Here is an 18,310-nt window from a genome sequence, read left to right as displayed (position 1 = left end):
TACCTCTGGGGATTCAGTGATAATAGTACGGACCCTTGGGAAGGAACAAAGGGGAATCTCTTCTCCCAACCCTTTGTCCATTCCCCATTCAAGTCTGCTACAACAGCTTTTGAGATGTTTAAATTCTCCCTGGATGCCAGAGATATCTTGCTCTTTATGGTTTTTCTGCAAGGTTGTATCCCTGCGGCTTACAGAATGTTTGAAGGTAGGGCCAGGGTTTTTCCAGAATGCATTCAGAAACCTAGCCCAGTGAAGGGGGAAAAGCGAGAGAATAAAACCCCTGATGCCACAGTGAAGGGAGAAAAGGATGAGGCTAAACCAGGAGGACAGGCCAAGCCTATGGAAGTTGCCCCTATTCAGAAAAGGAAATATAAGACCAAATTAGACCATCCAGCGGACGATGAGGGGGCTGCTGCACCTCCACAGCAAGCAGACCCAGAGCCTGAGATCATCACTGAGTCATTGTCATTTGATAATCTCCGTAGTTTGCGGAAAGACATTGCTCGACACCCGGGTGAGCCCATCCTGACTTGGTTGATCCGAGTTTGGGACCTTATGGGTGAAACCTTACAACTGGATGGTGCTGAAGCCAGGTTTTTGGGGGCTCTGGCCCAGGATGTGGCTATTGAACAGGTGTTCGTGAGGGAATCAAAGCCCCTTTCACTCTGGGCACGACTTCTAACGAGTGTAAGAGAGAAGTTTGTTTATAGAGAAATCCTGCAGGAACATCATATTAGGAAGACTTGGAAGACGATGGAAGAAGGAATTTTACGTCTGAGGGAGATGGCAATGATGGACGTGCTTTTTGGAAGAGGTGGGCAAGCCAATAATGACCCTGACAAGGTCAGATGCACACCACATATGTGGTGGAACCTTTCACGCTCGGGGCCAGCTGAATACACCGATTTCCTGGCATCTATGTATAGGGAAGAGAACCAAGAAACAGTGGGCGCTATAGCAAATAAGCTCCGGATATATGAAGGCATGACCCACAGCCCAATGCAGGCCCGTATTTCTGCTGTAGAGACATTGGTTGAGAGTCTCAAGACGCTGCCTGCAGAGGTAAAAGCGATCAGAGAGGAAATTAGGGAAAGTCTCCAAGTGGCACCAGTGCGAATGAGAACCTCTGAAGTCAGAGCCAGACGCCCCCCAGCCAGAGGAAGTGGACAGACCTCACGAACTGAGATGTGGTACTTCCTGGCCAAACATGGAGAAGACATGGGACGGTGGGATGGGAAACCCACCCGTGCCCTTGCAGCCCGAGTACAAGAACTGAAGGAGAATGGAAGAAGGTCAGTGAGAGTAAGTGCAGTCCCAGTTTCCCACGGGCAAGAATCTGACCCACAGGAGGGCACCTCCCAGGTGTACTCATCGAGAAAAGGTTCTGACCGCTATGACCAGGATCAGTGTTAGAGGGGCCCTGCCTCTAGCCAGGTAGAGGCACGGGACAACCGTGTCTATTGGACTGTGTGGATTCGATGGCCTGGTACATCAGACCCACAAAAGTATAAGGCTTTGGTTGATACTGGCGCTCAATGCACATTAATGCCATCAGGACATGTGGGCTCAGAAACTATTTCTATTTCTGGGGTGACAGGGGGATCTCAAGAGTTGACTGTGCTAGAAGCTGAAGTGAGCTTGACAGGGAGAGATTGGCAGAAACACCCCATTGTGACTACCTCAGGAATGGATATTTTAAGGACCCAAAGGGGCATAGATGGGCTTTTGGAATAGCCACTGTACAGACAGAAGGGATTGAACAATTGAACTCATTGCCAGGTCTCTCAGAAAGTCCTTCTGCTGTTGGACTGTTGAAAGTTGAGGAACAGCAAGTGCCAATTGCCACCACGACAGTGCACCGTCAGCAATACCGAACGAACCGTGATGCTGTGATCCCCATCCATAAGATGATCCGTGAACTGGAGAGCCAAGGGGTGGTCAGCAAAACCCACTCACCCTTCAACAGCCCCATCTGGCCTGTGCATAAGTCTGATGGAGAATGGAGATTGACTGTGGACTATCGTGGCTTGAATGAAGTTACCCCACCGCTGAGTGCCGCTGTGCCGGACATGCTGGAGCTCCAGTATGAACTGGAGTCCAGGGCAGCAAAGTGGTATGCCACTATTGACATTGCTAATGCGTTCTTCTCCATTCCTCTGGCACCAGAGTGCAGGCCACAGTTTGCTTTTACATGGAGGGGCGTGCAGTACACCTGGAACCGACTACCCCAGGGGTGGAAACACAGTCCCACCATCTGTCATGGACTGATCCAGACTGCACTGGAGAAGGGTGAGGCTCCAGAACACCTGCAATACATTGATGACATCATTGTGTGGGGGGACACAGCAGAAGAGGTTTTTCAGAAAGGAGAGAAAATCATCCAGATCCTTTTGGGAGCTGGCTTTGCCATCAAACGGAGTAAGGTTAAGGGACCAGCCCAAGAGATCCAGTTCCTGGGAGTGAAGTGGCAGGATGGACGCCGTCAGATTCCAACAGAAGTCATCAATAAGATCACAGCAATGTCTCCACCTACCAGCAAAAAGGAAACACAAGCCTTCCTGGGTGCCATAGGGTTCTGGAGGATGCATATCCCAGCATACAGTCAGATCGTAAGCCCTCTCTACTTGGTAACGCGTAAGAAGAATGATTTCCACTGGGGCCCTGAGCAGCAACAAGCCTTTGACCAGATCAAGCATGAGATTGCTCAGGCTGTAGCCCTCGGACCAGTCAGGACAGGACCAGACATACAGAACATGCTCTACTCCGCCGCCGGGAATAATGGCCTGTCTTGGAGCCTTTGGCAGAAGGTGCCTGGTGAGACTCGAGGCCGACCACTTGGATTCTGGAGCTGAGGCTACAGAGGATCTGAAGCCAACTATACCCCCACAGAGAAAGAGATCCTAGCCGCCTATGAAGGAGTTCAAGCCGCCTCAGAGGTGATTGGCACAGAAGCACAGCTGTTTCTGGCACCTCGACTACCAGTGCTGAAGTGGATGTTGTCAGGACAGGCTGCCTCTACACATCACGCCACTGATGCTACCTGGAGCAAGTGGATTGCCCTGATTACGCAGCGCGCCCGTATAGGAAAATCAAATCGCCCTGGGATCCTGGAAATCATCACAAACTGGCCTGAAGGTGAAAATTTTGGTCTAGCAGATGAAGAGGAAGAGCAGGTGACACGTGCGGAAGAAGCTCCACCATACAATCAATTGCCAAAAGAGGAAATACGCTACGCCCTCTTCACCGATGGCTCCTGTTGCATTGTAGGGACTAATCGCAAATGGAAAGCAGCTGTATGGAGTCCCACACGACAAGTTGCAGAAGCTACGGAAGGAGAAGGTGGGTCGAGTCAGTTTGCAGAGCTTAAAGCCGTACAGTTGGCCCTGGACATTGCTGAACGAGAGAAATGGCCAAAGCTTTACCTCTACACCGACTCATGGATGGTGGCCAATGCTCTCTGGGGATGGTTAGACCGATGGAAGAAAACCAATTGGAAACGCAGAGGGAAACCCATCTGGGCTGCCGATATATGGCAAGATATTGCCACCCGAGTAGAGAAGCTGATTGTGAGAGTCCGCCACGTAGACGCACACGTGCCCAAAAATCGGGCCAATGAGGAACATCTCAACAACCAACAGGCAGACCGAGCTGCGCAAGTGAAAGTATCACGGACAGATCTGGACTGGCAGCACAAGGGAGAGCTGTTCTTGGCTCGATGGGCCCATGATGCCTCGGGCCATCAGGGCAGAGATGCCACTTATAAATGGGCACGAGACCGAGGGGTGGATTTAACCATGGACATTATCTCTCAGGTTATCCACGACTGCGAGACATGTGCTGCCATTAAGCAGGCTAAGAGAGTGAAGCCCCTGTGGTATGGTGGACGCTGGGATAAGTATAAGTACGGGGAGGCCTGGCAGGTTGACTACATCACACTGCCACAGACCCGCCAAGGCAAGCGCTATGTGCTCACCATGGTGGAAGCAACCACAGGGTGGCTGGAGACACACCCAGTGCCTCACGCCACTGCTCGGAACACCATCCTAGGCCTGGAAAAACAAGTGCTGTGGCGACATGGCACCCCAGAACGAATTGAGTCAGATAATGGAACTCATTTCAAAAACAGCTTAGTTGCTACCTGGGCGAGAGAACATGGCATTGAGTGGGTGTATCATATCCCCTACCATGCACCAGCTGCCGGGAAAGTTGAGCGGTGTAATGGACTGTTGAAAACCACTTTGAAGGCGTTGGGTGGAGGGACTTTCAAACACTGGGATCAACACTTAGCAAAGGCTACATGGCTAGTCAACACTAGAGGCTCTGTCAATCGAGCCGGCCCTGCCCAATCAGAACCCCTTCACACTGTAGATGGAGACAAAGTCCCTGTAATACACCTGAGAGGTATGCTAGGGAAAACAGTCTGGATCAACCCTGCCTCAGGTAAAGGCAAACCCATTCGTGGGGTTGTCTTTGCTCAAGGATCTGGTTCCACCTGGTGGGTGATGCAGGAAGATGGAGAGACACGATGTGTACCTCAAGGGGAACTTATCTCTGGGTAAACGACTCATATTACTGTACTTGTAAACACTTAATTATTTGAAAGAAAATTTAAGTTTAATGTAGAGTATCGGCATGGAAGAGAATTTAGGGGTGGATAATGTTGTAGTTTGGGATTATTATGTAAATTCTCTCCCCTGCCACTTAACTGCCCAGGCCAGCGGTTAACAAAAGAAGCAGTTAACTGTGATCGCTGGGGTGGGGGCAGGTTTGTCTCTTTTGGTTTTTTTTTGGATATTCTCCTCAGTCTTGGCTCGGCGGAACGGGGGAGTGGGGGCTCCAAGGAGGCAGGCTGCCCTGCTGGTTACTGCTGGGGTTTTCCCTGGCTGTCTTGCCGCTGCCTACTTCGGATTACTTTTTCCTGCCGTGCTGCTGCTGCTGCCTGCCTTGGATTTGCTGCTGGTTGCTCGTACCTTTCTGCTTCTTGGACGGGGAACACAGGGGGAAGAGACTGAGTCCATCTGAAAGCCCACTGCTCGTCTGTTTCGCTGGAGAGGGACTGAAACTCACTCTGCAGCCAGCGGGCTGTGACAAGGACACTTAAGTATAACCTTTTCTCCCGGAGGAAAACCTGCTGGGTTTTGTTGTTGTTTTTTTTTTTTTCTCTTATGGTGTTGGGGAAGTGGGTTGCACTAGTCTGTTTACATATATATATATATATATATATATAGCAGTTATCCTTCTTGTATTAAAATTCCTTTTCTTAAATTTGATAAAGAGTGGTGTGATTATTGTGGAGGAGGCCCCTCCCCCGCTTGTGGGTAAAACATTTTGGTTTTTCCCCTCAAACCGAGACAATAGGCCAGAAGCATTTTGAAAGCATTAGCACATTAATTCAAAGCATAACAAAAACAGTTTTCTGGAGAGCTATTCTATTTGGAATGAAGACACCCACAGGGGTGAAGATAATACAATTTGCCAATTGAGTTAATTTCATTATTCAGAGAGATAATTTCAGCATGATATCTAGCAGGTTTTATTTGCCATTACCCATGTGCCTTCCTTTCTGATTAAGCTCAATAACCCCATTTTGAAGTGTGTGCAGAATCACAGAATATTCTGAGTTGGAAGGGACTCACAAGGATCATCAAGTCCAACTCTTAAATGAATGTCCCATACAGGGATCAAACCCACAACTTTGGCGTTATTAACACTGAGTTGATCCTGTATGTCCCCCAGAAACTCCCACCTACGCCAGCCCTAAACAGATTCAGCTTTATGGAGACCAAAATTCCTGTGATTTTATTGTTGAATTGGGTTAGCCGTTTCTTCCCCATTAGCTAACAGACACAAAAGTTGAAAGGGTTTTGTTGCTTGGTTGGTTAAGGCTTTTTTGTTTGCTTTGTCAAAGTCCTTCAAGATGAAATCAAATAAAAAAAAGTGTCCAGGAGTCCAGAAGTTAAAGTCACCCTTCCATTTTAGGTGAAATGTAATTGTCTGATTCAAGCCAAAACAGAATTTCTACATTTCTTAATTTGGGTCACACTTAAGTAACTTTTGTTTTCAGTCACTGATTAAATTTAAAGATAAAAAATGAGGAAATCAGCAGAGAATTATTTTGCTGAGGTCTGGAATAGACAGAGATCAAACTACATCAATCATCAGTAAATTTATCTCCTACCAAGTGCTGAGAGAAAGAAAACTGCACTGAGAAACATACCAGTCTCAAGGCAAGCACATGGCAGCAGGACAGAATTCCTGTAGTAAAACTCATGAAGGAAGCTTTCTCTGGGAAGGATACAGCAAGAGCTCTTCCCAGTTTTCCTTAGGGCATAATTAGAGAATACAGATAGAAGATTGAATGGTTTGCTGATGATTAGAGAACCATCCACTGGCCTTCTCCACTCTTTCTGTCCCTTGCCCCATTCCCAGATAACTGCATGACCCTGCTGCTTCTATCTCAGCTCTGATACCATTCTGACTACCAAATCCAATTGTCTGCACACATTCAGGCAAAACACTAACCCAGCAAAAATGTAAATTATTCTTCTGGCAGTTTATAGTTTGATTTAGACTGTTATAATCACAGATGAGCAACAGAGCTGGTACAAAAAGGCACCTCTATACTGTGTAAGATTAACTGATGCATGGAAGGGCAGACACAAGTTGAGGGAATGGATCTGTGGAGGGAGGTGCTGGGGCAAGAGAGGGGAGCATTCAATAGCTTTTCACCATTACATCTTTCATGAAACTGCAGCTACAGCATCAATTTTAATTCTGGAGTTTCCTATCTCCCATGTAATACAGACTACATGATATAATAACAACCTGCTTCCTGAAGAGGACAAGGAAGTTGAAGAGACAGACCAATATTCTTCACAGAGCATTTAGAAAATAAAAATCCCAACTAATTTCAGGAAGGAAATTAAGAGTTTACCATACTCCATGCTAGAGATCAGAGCACTTATATCACTAAAGTGGAGCAAATAACACGAGATGGCCATTTAGTGATTAGAATCAGACAAGGAAGATAAACAGCTAGGACACTGCTCTAACCACTGCCTAGGCCAGGACCATCAGCTCTGCTCTCTATTTTGCACTCAAAGATTAGGCAACATAAGGCAGATTTTACAGTAGCAGTATCTTTAAGCTGTGATGACTGATGTAGAGACTGGTTTAGTTCAGAATCAGGGGATTGGAAACAGCTTCTTTAATGACCTTCCATCTTGTATATGCCAACAGAGGACAGACAATTCCTGGTATTGACTGGGAGTTTTTTAACAGCCAATGTTACAAATAATTTTTCCCCCAGTTGCTCTCTTTAGCATTTTTGCTTTAATAGAGCTTCTATGTACACGGCTTGCATGTTTTGTAAGGGCATTATTTTTTGAAGTAAATTGTATCATTTCAGTAAGGTAAGGCTGTGCAACTACATTTAAAGCCAAAGACAAGGCAATTACAAATCTGGGACACGAATTCAAAGCCTAAAAAACCAGAAAATCATTCAGATTGGTGAGAAAGATGACAGGATTCAGGTCAGCTGAAACTATATCAGAAAAGAGTAAAATTAATGTTGCTTCAAATTTAAAAACGGCTCTTAGGCACCTGGCAGGCCCCAGCTGGAACTGATTTAAAATCCTGTCATAGATTTGGATGTGCTCTGCCACTAAGTAAAGCGAGGCCTCATTAACACTTCTCTGTTTACAGTGGGGAAAGAGAATTCATACCTAAGAAAACTGGAGCAAGTATCTTCAGCTGGATGATAGGCTGGCTCAGAGGTGAGAGACTGGGGATAAAAAAAGGTGCCTGGATCACCAGACACTCAGATTCGCTTTATCCAACCCCCTACTACGTGTTTTCAAAATGTACAGTTTCTCTCTGAATCAGGCGCCAACATTAAAAAGATGACTCATGCTCTAGAAAAGGCTTGTTCCTACCATCACTGGTAAACTGGGCTGACTGGATGAACTATTGCTTTTTCTACAACAGACCTATACAGCTAGAAATGAAATTAATTCTTTCCCAGTCATCTGAGATAAAAGTTCCAGCATGCTTCATATTCTGCACATGCTCTCTTTTTTTAGTCTGGTTGTTTTACAGTCTGCTCAGGTTCCTACTAAGGGCAAAGCATATACTTTTAAGAGAGATACTTGGTCACTCTTTTGCTCACATAATGAGGCCTAGTTGTGTCTCAAAACTCTCCTTCATGCCCTAAGTGTAACGTGAGAACTGAGCTAGCTGAGAATTCCTGAAGGTCTCCAAGTTGCAGGCACAGCCAAACGGCAGCTCCTGCTCGTCCAACAGCTTCTGCAGGAACCTGTGCTTCAGCCTGTGATCAGGCACACAGCATTGCCTGCCTATTAATGCTTCACATCACAGCTCTTCCTAGGAGGGTTTCAGGGTGAGTCACTACCACATATGGATGCAAGACAGCTGGAGACCTTGGAGCTGTTAAGAGGACAGGCAGCCATGTGCTAAAGGGCTGTTCAATTCCAAAGCACACCCAATGTTTTCACATTGGAGGGCTGTGCCTGAGCCACCTGAGGTGCTTGCACAGGCACCTGACAGCAGAGTCTTCACTCCAGCAGCCAAGTGGCTGCTGATGTAAACAAAACCTTCCCCAAAGCTAAACACGTACTTACAGTCTCCCTTGATGTTACCAAGGCCTTCAAAAGGAAGGTTGAGCTGAGTGCAGCTACTGTGGGCACCAGTGTGTGCAAAACTGGAATGAATTTCTGAAACACCTTCTCAAAAGGGACACTGTGATGGTGCTAGTGAGTCTCCCTGAAGACAGGTTGATGGGAAGAGAGTTACAGATTGAGAAAGGCTGTTCCAGTGTTACTTCAGAAAATGCAAGACAGAACTTCTGCCTGCATGTTAATTAGGATCCTACAAACTTCTAGGCAAGATGAAGGAGAAATGGAGCTCTGAGAGCAATCTTAGTATCTGCAGCCTTAGTAAGTTCTACTCCTGTGATTCAAGAAATTGCAAACACCATGTATAAAAGGCGTCATTAGCTGCAGCTTGCCAAAGAGAACACCACCAAGGTCATGCAGCTAAAACTTGATGTAAGAGGTTCTCTGTCTTCTCAGAGGTCAAGAGAGCACATCACTAGTTCATCTCTGCTCCTTACTTGAAGCATCTTGAAAAGGTATTCTTAGCTTCTTTATCCAAAATAGCTTTACATGACCTGACATAAAGAGCTTATGTTCATAACCCCCAGTGAGAAATATGCTTCCCCTGCATTTACAGATGTACAATGGGGCAAGGACATAGCAAAGAAAACCAAATTCAGATGGTATGTGTAATGTTTGATAGCCATTTCAGTGATGGTAACCATTTTCAGGTCTTGTACTTCTCAGAGTATTTCCCTGAGGATTTTGTCAAAAAGTTTCCCCAGAAAAGGCTTCTGGTTTTGCATTTTTATCTACTCTCACACTTAATCTCCTTTAAAACAGCTGAATTTCCCACTTTGTTTAAAAGCCAAAGTCTCAAGCCCTACTTTTCCACACTGATATAAACCCTCAGCTTCACTTCCACAGATTTTAGGATCCCTGTTCATTACTATTCCTGCTATATTCACTTCTCTACAAAGGGCCACCCGGTGCTGGTAGCCCTACAGCAACAACTCAGCAAGCACCAAACCTGGAGAAGGTGAAAGCCTTGAGCAGAATAACTTGCATAACTTCACTTCTGTGAATCTTCACTTAACACCCACAGAGGAAAAATAAAAACTAAAGGGGAAAATCTCCTTCCTCTACAACTTAGCATAGACTATGGCAGCAAATAAGCCTCTGGAGACAGTGGTTCACATTCAAATCACATTTAAAGGAACAGGCATATACTTAAGTTTGTTTAAAAGCCAGGAAGACATAAATCTACAGTGGAGGCAAAAGAGGAACAGGATGTGAGTTCTTGCTACTGAAACACTACTTGACATGTAATCAGGCTTAGCATGGCCTGAGCTACCTGTAGTATGACAAAGCTTAAGCTTAACCACTTCAGAGATGAATACAACTAGGTAAAGCCTCAGTGAAAAAAATCTGTTGAGCAATATTCAATTTTAACAATATTCTAAATGTTATGCTACCATCCCCCAGATCCAGACACAGTTTACATAAACGGATTCAATAGTGCAAAATAGGAACCTCTCATGACAAATAATCCAATAATATACATTCAGATCTCTCATGTATTTCATTTTGTTTCCTGCCTGGAGTAAAGGTTGTGTGCTCAAAACCCTAAGATTCCTTTACTCTTCCTCTCAGAAGTGTTTTGTTTTTGACAAGTATTACTGTATTGAATTTCCCTTATATGCTTCCAGAGACCCAGCTGCCTTGCCAGCAGAGCCTACTAGAGAGTCACATTATCATATTACCCATAAATATTAACTGATCTTAAAAGATCTTCTTAATTAGATGAATATTACGTAATCCAGAAGCCACACCTGACAAACGTTCAGACAACCTTCCCTTGCTGCCTTGTCCAACACAGACTATGGATATTTATTTCCGTGTTCTGAAAGCAAAGCTTGTAAAGCCAAATTCATGTCACTGCAGCCATCACAAGCCTCTCCCAACTACTGCCCAACCATGCATCAGAATCTGGGAATATTTTTCTATATCAACTTAGTCATAGGAAAAGATGTAGCCTGTTGAACAGCAAGCCACATGTAATGATTTTGCCTACATCACCAGCTACACAGAATCACAGAATCATTTAGGTTGGAAAAGACCCTTAAGATCATCAAGCACTGCCACCAGTGAGTATTTCACAGTGTTATTCTACCATCCAACTTAGTCAAGGAAAGAACAAGGTTTGGAAGTTATTTTTTTTCAGTTGGCTGTTGTTTGGGGTTATGTATTTTGGGTTTGGGGGACTTTTTGTTTGTTCCTATTTTATTTTAGAAAAAAAAAGTAACAAACCTGCTCTGGATTCATAACAAATACAAAATTCATTCAGTTCTCACAGCAGGAGAGCTTGAAACCCTCAGGGCTTTCAGGAGAACACTGACCCTTCTAGATATAACACCTGACTGCCTTCAGGCTTATCAGTACATTTTTATTTCTTTTAAGCTGGCCAAGACAACATCCCGTGCTGTGAAGTTTCAGCATCTGCTCCCCAGCAGTTTCTTGACAGCATTTGCTGGAAAAGGTCCCTAAGGAAGCTCTGCAGACCTCGCTGCCTGATCTGCTCTCAACTGTCTCACATGCTGCTGGTCAGTCACCTAACTACAGTCTGGGGAAATAACTACTCTTTTAGCTACCCCTTTTGCAATTATTTACAACACAGGGTTTATGTACTTGCTTACACATACATTATTTTGTGATTACATTAGTTAATCAGTAACACAGATACAGTACTCATCTATCTCACCAGAGTGTCAGGAGAGCCTGCAGAATGAGAAGGGGAGGGCACATCTTGATCCCATAACAAAAAAGCTGTATTTCATGCCTGCTACTAATTAAAAAAACCAGCACTCAACTGCAAAATGTATGGTTAATTTCAATGGATGGGAATTTAGAGGAAACAAAAACAAACAAACAAGCCTCACAAGTACAGAAATCCACTTGAAGTGTCACAAATTGAGCTGCTTCCTGAGATACTTACGGAGCTGTGAGATAGCCTTCCAAGAAGCCAGCAGCATACATGATATCTTCATTGCTTAAGGTCTGACTGCCATAGCCTGCTCTGATCTCCAGGACTCCCCAACCTGTTGTCTGTATACTGTTGTTGTAGAAACCATAAGCATCTCCACTCCTGTCCAGCGTATTGCTGACCTGAAGTGTTTTTTCAGCTCTATTCCAGTATACAGTTGCATAGCGGATTTCTGTGGTGGAGAAAGGAAGCAAGGGAAACAAACAAACATAAGTAGGTATTTCCTATCCAATACTGAAATGTCAAGGCAATATTATGGCAATTTTAAAAAGTTAATTTTATACCTCTCCATTAGATTTAGTTCCATTATGGAGATTAACCCTAAAGTTAATGTACTGACAAAAGGCATGAGAACTAACTGGAGTTTTACAAAAGCGTACAACTGAATAGTCTCACATTATTCTTCTGGAAATTATCTACACCTCTTTCAGTGTAGAGCTCCAACATACCCAAGTGTTGATAAAATTCAGAAAAGAATTTCTTTACCTGGTCCAGAAGGCAACCTATACAAATCTTACTGAAAACAGCTTCAGAAGACAGCATGTCCTAGCAACTGCAAAGGACCACAAACTACTCTGGACTTTCTTTTTCAACTAAAAATTCAAAAAGTTGCATAAGTTTTCAAAACTGACTTTCTGGACAAGTAATCCTGCAGATGGCATAACAGAAGCACTAGGACTCAGCAGATCACAAGCTTAAAGACAAAAGCACCACAGGTATGCAATCCTTTTTAAGACACACAATGCCCATCACTCATCTGGAATAGAATCGATCCCAAGCATGAAATGAACAGGAAGTCAGGGCACTAGACTGCTCAGTTTCACTTGGGCTGCTGTTTTAAGAAACATACCAATGTTTTAATCCTGCTGAGCTGAAGAACAAAGAGAAAGGTAAACTGCTTTCCAAAATAACAAATAAACAAAACTCCCAACTCCCCACACTCTACAATTCTGATTACATCAGGTCTTCATTCAAGACCGATCAAATCACTACTACTGTAATTGAAAAGTGAAAAGAGTTAAAAAATCATGAGTCAGAGTTCCCAGAATTATTTGGAAAGTTTTAAGGGATAAACTCATAAACAGTCCCTCTGAATGGCTGCACAGCCCTCTGGCATATCATCAGCAAACTTGCTGAGGGTACACTCTGCCCCCCAACACCGCTGCCCAGGTCATTAAGGAAGATGCTGAACAATATCAAACACTGGCATATACCACTTGTTACCAGCTTCTAGCTACACTCTGTACCACTGCACACTAGGTCAGTCTTCATGATGTACCAGGGATATTTCTCATGGGAACAGAAAACACATTAGCATACCCACAATTTTAGTAGTGAAAGAACTTTGGGTTTTTTCCCCCATCCTATGAAAACAAGTTGTTATATGACTATTTAGAGATGAAGTAATTTCAGGGACTTAGAACACAGTGTTTAAAAACATGTTTTTCATCTGCCAGGTACTGAGGCTATTTAAAGGACTGACACATGACAGACTTTGGGTAACTCTTCAAGCAGCTATGTGCTTAGTTTTCTCTTGTCTCCTTTACTACCTTCTAGCAATACATGCAGTAATTTCTGCTTTAGGTTAAGGGTAAACATGGGGATCATTCAGACTGAAAAATCTGTAACAGAAGAGCAGGCTGACAAGGGTCATCACTGGAGAGAGCCGAGGGCCACTCTACAAAGCTGAAGCTCACACAGCAAAAAAGTCAGGGAAAGGGAGATCCTGAGAAGTGGTGCAAAGGGTAAGTGCAGAACACAACTCGCCTGTCCACAAGTAAATGGGAAAGCTGATTCCAACCAAGAATCCCACTGCAGGCCAGAGGAGAGACAGCCCATGTGCCCAGTATGCAAAGATGTTGAGGAATGGATAAAAAGAGCATGAACAAAGCAAGGCAAAGCATGGTCATCTTCCCATCTCTTCAGGAGGCTATAGAAAGGTGGCAGGAAGTCAAGAGGAACCAGGGCAGCTGGGTATTGTTATTAGTGCCTGCAAACTAAATAGGTATGCCAGAGAAACCTTCTTCTGCCTAAAGCAAAATAGCTGTTCCTTTCTTTTGTAAAAGAAATTGAGGAAAATGCCAGACAGACTTAATCTGACACAGGTACTGTAGCACAGCAGGCTGGGTTTCTTTGTTTTATGCTCTGCCAGAGCATGAACAGGCAGAGCTATTTTCAAAAGTCAGAACAAACTTTTCAATTACCCTTGGAGTTTGTCCTGCCCCAGCTTCAGTACATGACATATTTAAACTGAAGAAAACCAGGACTCAAAGAGGATGGGAGAGAAGGGGGAACATTAAATTACAGGATAATTTGCAACAAACCTTGAGAGGCCCTTAGAGGAATAGCATCAAGGTAGCTGTCATAGATGTAGTTTAATGATAATGCTGGAAAACACTATTTCCTATTACTGACTTCTTTTTTCAGTCACTCATCATCTCATCTCACCTTGATGCAGTTAGAGTTAAAACTACAAGCTTATAAATCTGTGTACACTTCAAATAAACATACACTACAATGGAATCAAAGCATTTGCTACCACCGAGTCTGTTACAATTTTGTTCTGTGTTCATCTAAACCAGCAGGGCTACTTTCACCAAGAAACTATCCAGAACTGAAGTATGATATGGAATATAAGTATACAAGAAGCAACTGCACATTTTCAAACAATCCCATTTGAGCTCCAAAAAACCAGGAGCCTTTCCCTTGAATAATACTGGCATTCTTACATTTATTTGTGGATGGTGCGGCAGGGGCCCCAGCATCTCTTATCCCAGCAGTATTGGTAAATTCCTTCATATAAATCAAATGCAACATCTCCATAAACCTACAGATCATCCTTTTATCATCAAAGTTAAGACTTCAGAGTATGCAGCCTATTAGGACTCTGAAGAACACAAAAACCCTGAGATAATTTGTGACTATTCCATAACAGCGTTGCTTGGAATAACCTAAATAAACCACCAAAGAAGATGCTATTTACTTCAATGAATGAGTCAAAATCCCAGGGGATAGGGTAGGTCAGTGGAATCACCCTTCCCCTCCCTGCACTGAGCCAGACAGAACTGCACAGCTTCAGCAAGACAACAGTTCCACCACAACCACCAGTGCACTGTGTGATGGGAGAAAGAAGAAAAGTAGAACAATGGCTGAATAGCTTGGAAATAAGAGTTACTTCTCCTTTCTGCAGTCAGTAAGGATGAGTGGGAATCCTTCCTTAAACTGCCTGCTTTTAAAAAGGCATCAAATCTTCTGCCAAATACATAACCAGAAATAAGGACTTTCAGCTGGGAGAGTGATGGAATTTCCATAGCAAGTAAGAAGTACCTGCTTTTTGTCAAGATTATTTCCTAAATAATGGAAAAAGGAACATATATCAGCCATGACTAGGAGGTGGTGGTAGTCCCCTTGGGTTTTAGCTTTCAATGCCAAATCTGTTCTCTGCCTTTTTGGGTCAATACAGGCATTTTCAAGGTTATGTTAAAACTAGAGATTGTCTTTTATTTGGTGGCAGCAGCAGAGTGAAAATACATATATGTGCGTGAGAACACAGAGAGAGCAATTAAAGGCAATACTAAGGAAGAGGACTGAGGCAAAATGAAACACAAAAGGAAAGCATATGCTGAAGAATACATGAAAGAATAGCAGTAACTTGCAATAAAAGAACAGAACTAACAGAGAAGATGAAGAATGAAAGAAAAGCAGTACAGACATGGCCCAAGATCATCTAACAAACACACTACTTGATAACTCTCAGTAGTACTTCTTAAATAAATTATACCTAAAAAAATAACACCTGATATGCCTTAAGAATGCCAGTAAAATTTGTTTGGCAATATGCAACAGGTGTTTTTCTCATCCTTTCCCAGCTATAAGAGTTTTTAAAACATACACGTGCATAGTTAGACTATGGGATTTTGTAACTGGGGAAACAAGTAGAACTCTTTTCCTTGCAGATAGGAGAACTACAAGGTCAGGGGGTGAGAAATAATACCCATATTTTTCTTTAGTCTGAGATATTAAGTCAACTCACAAGCAATGAAACACTGGTCAGGTCACATGTAACAAGCTAAATTAACAACTGTGAGCATCTCCTACGAATATGAAAGCTACTGGCTTCCTTAACCAATAATTTTAATCTATCTGTTCACCTATAGCTGTTCAAATGTGAAGCTTTTTTTTTGTTAGACCTGTTTCTCAGAGATTCCACCTATAAATGTTCCACTAAGTAAGGAAGGTATCACTCTCCTGTGTCACTGAAAACTAGTTTTGCACAGCATTTATATATTTCACATCAACCTGAAATAAACATGTTTCTGATCAATTTTGTATTTTGATAGAGCTTGGCCTATTTTCCCATTAAAAATTTTACAGAATCACAGAATGGTTTGGATTGAAGGGACCTTGAATATCATCTAGTTCCAAACCCCATCCTATGAGCAGGGACACCTTTCATAGGCCAGGTTGCTCAGGATCCCATCCAACCTGGCCTTCAACCCACCAGGTACGGGGCATCCACAGCTTCTCTGGGGAACCTCATGCCCTGCCTCACCACACTCACAGTAAAGAACTTTTTCATAAGATCTAATCTAAATCTGCCCTCTTGCAGTTTGAAACTATTACCCCTGCATGCCTTTGTAAACAGTCCCTCTTCCTTCTTTGCATAAGCCCCTTCAGATGCTGGAAGGCCACAGTGAGGTCTCCTCGTAGCCTTCTCTTCTCCAGACTGAACCACCCCAGCTCTCCCAGCCTGTCTTCAGAGCAGGGGTGCTCCAGCCCTCTGATCACCTTTGTGGCCTTCTCTGGTCCCATTCTACCAAGTCCATGTATTTTTCTTTTTTTAAGAACCATCTTTTAACTATTTTAGAAAGGCTGAATACTTCTAAAAAACAAGTGGAATTTCAAAATACAGTTATGATTGGAATCCACTACAAAACAAATATTAAGTACTTCAGGGCTTCTTTAGAGATTAGCTTAAATCACACAAGAAATTAACACAAAGCCCAGTAATTTCCAAATAAAGGAGTAAATGCTCTCTTGATCTGCTTGAATGTAAGCTGTTTGTGTTTTCCCTTCTACTGGCCTTAATTCATCCTATTTCCTCATGCATTTCAGGTCTAAGTAATTTTTCAATTTGCTTCCAACAGGCCTGTCATTATTTGAAGCCTAATCCCCTGATTTGTGCTTGCATCAGAGAAAGGCAATATTCAAATGTGAACTATCAATTAGGAGTTTCAGTCTCGCATGGTTTTCATTTGCACAAGGATACTCACCAGTAAAGCTCAGCTAACACAGCAGATTTGCCAAAACAGTTATAGGTCTCCAATAGAGGTCATCCACAGAGGAAACAAAAATAATCATTCCACAAGTAGCTTCACTAATCACAGAATACCTCAATTTAAGTCATTTTTATTCAAGAACATTCTCTAGAAACAGTTTCCAAACTTTATGATGAAGAATCTTCAGGGCATTAAAAATGCTAAGGAACAATGAACTAATTGAGAAAAAAAATAAGGAATCTAGACAATTCACAATGTTGAAAGCTACATTTAATTCATTAAATAGCCTAAAGGCATTTCTATTTGTTCCTTAGTAGATTTCTACCAGTACTTCAATTATGGTGTTAGTTTCAGCTAATAACCAACTGATTTCTACTTCATACCCTAAACCTGCTTTCACTTCCTTTGCAAGACTCACAGCTGACCTCTCCTTCTGTCCTGATAATGGAAGTACTGAAGTGTTTGCCAATCCAGGTAAAATTTGAAAAGTACGTCTGCGAGATGAGGTAGGACTGGACTATCCGCAAAATTACATGATTGTAACATTTTGCAAACATTGGAACGGCTGAATTTCTCATTGTTTTGTGGCAATTAATAAATTAACTGGGAAATTCCCAGATGATTTATTCAGCCCTTAAGACCTTCGCTGAAAGCAAAGGAAGAGGGAGATACTGTGTCCCTGTCCATGGCAGGAGGGTTGGAACATGATGACCCCGTCAAGGTCTCATCCAACCCAAACCGTTCTGATTCTGTAAGAGTTCTGAAAACACAGACCATGACCTATACCCACAAGCCAGCAATGAAGTCACAAGTCACAGCACGCTGAAGGCCACAGCACCACAGCAAAGCGTCCATCCTAAATAATTTCCATGCCCGCACATTACATTGAAAGCCAGAACTGGTGGGAGCTTAAGGTAACTTCCCATCTGCGGGATCCTCAGTTGCCCTTCTGAGAACTGGGAGGGTGTTTTGGAAGCGCCAGCGCCGAACGCCCACGAAGCAGCGCGGCCGCTCCTGCGAGGCCGCCGGGGCACGAGGAGCGCCCAGAGCAGCGCGGGAGGCACCGCAGCCCAGCCCGGCCCGCGGGGGGCAGCACGGAGTCCCCCAGCACCGGGTGCCCGTGGAGAGCCGCGGTGCCTCCGCCGGAGCCCGGGCACAGCCGGGCCGGGCTACTCCTCCCAGCCGCCTGGCACCGCCGGGACGGGCAGCACTCGTCGGGCTCAGGCAGCTCGGCTCTGTCTCTGTGTCCCGGCTCAGGCAGCCCGGCTCTCTCCCCGCGTCCCGGCTCAGGCAGCCCGGCTCTCTTCTCCCCGCGTCCCGGCTCAGGCAGCCCGGCTCTCTTCTCCCCGCGTCCCGGCTCAGGCAGCCCGGCTCTC

General features: G+C 44.0%; 1 protein-coding gene across 1 annotated transcript in view; it reads right to left on the bottom strand.

Moving 5' to 3' along the window:
- The window catches only part of PLBD1 (phospholipase B domain containing 1), a 46,492-nt gene that overhangs the window by 26,603 nt on the left and 1,579 nt on the right, over positions 1-18,310 (bottom strand). Inside the window, exon 2 of the mRNA XM_071551923.1 lies at positions 11,608-11,827. Coding sequence (XP_071408024.1) covers positions 11,608-11,827 — 220 coding nt within the window. The remainder of the gene's footprint in view (positions 1-11,607; positions 11,828-18,310) is intronic.

This window comes from Pithys albifrons, chromosome 3, assembly GCF_047495875.1.
Source record: "Pithys albifrons albifrons isolate INPA30051 chromosome 3, PitAlb_v1, whole genome shotgun sequence".
Lineage (NCBI taxonomy): Eukaryota > Metazoa > Chordata > Aves > Passeriformes > Thamnophilidae > Pithys > Pithys albifrons.
This window is presented reverse-complemented; position numbering and strand designations above follow the sequence as displayed.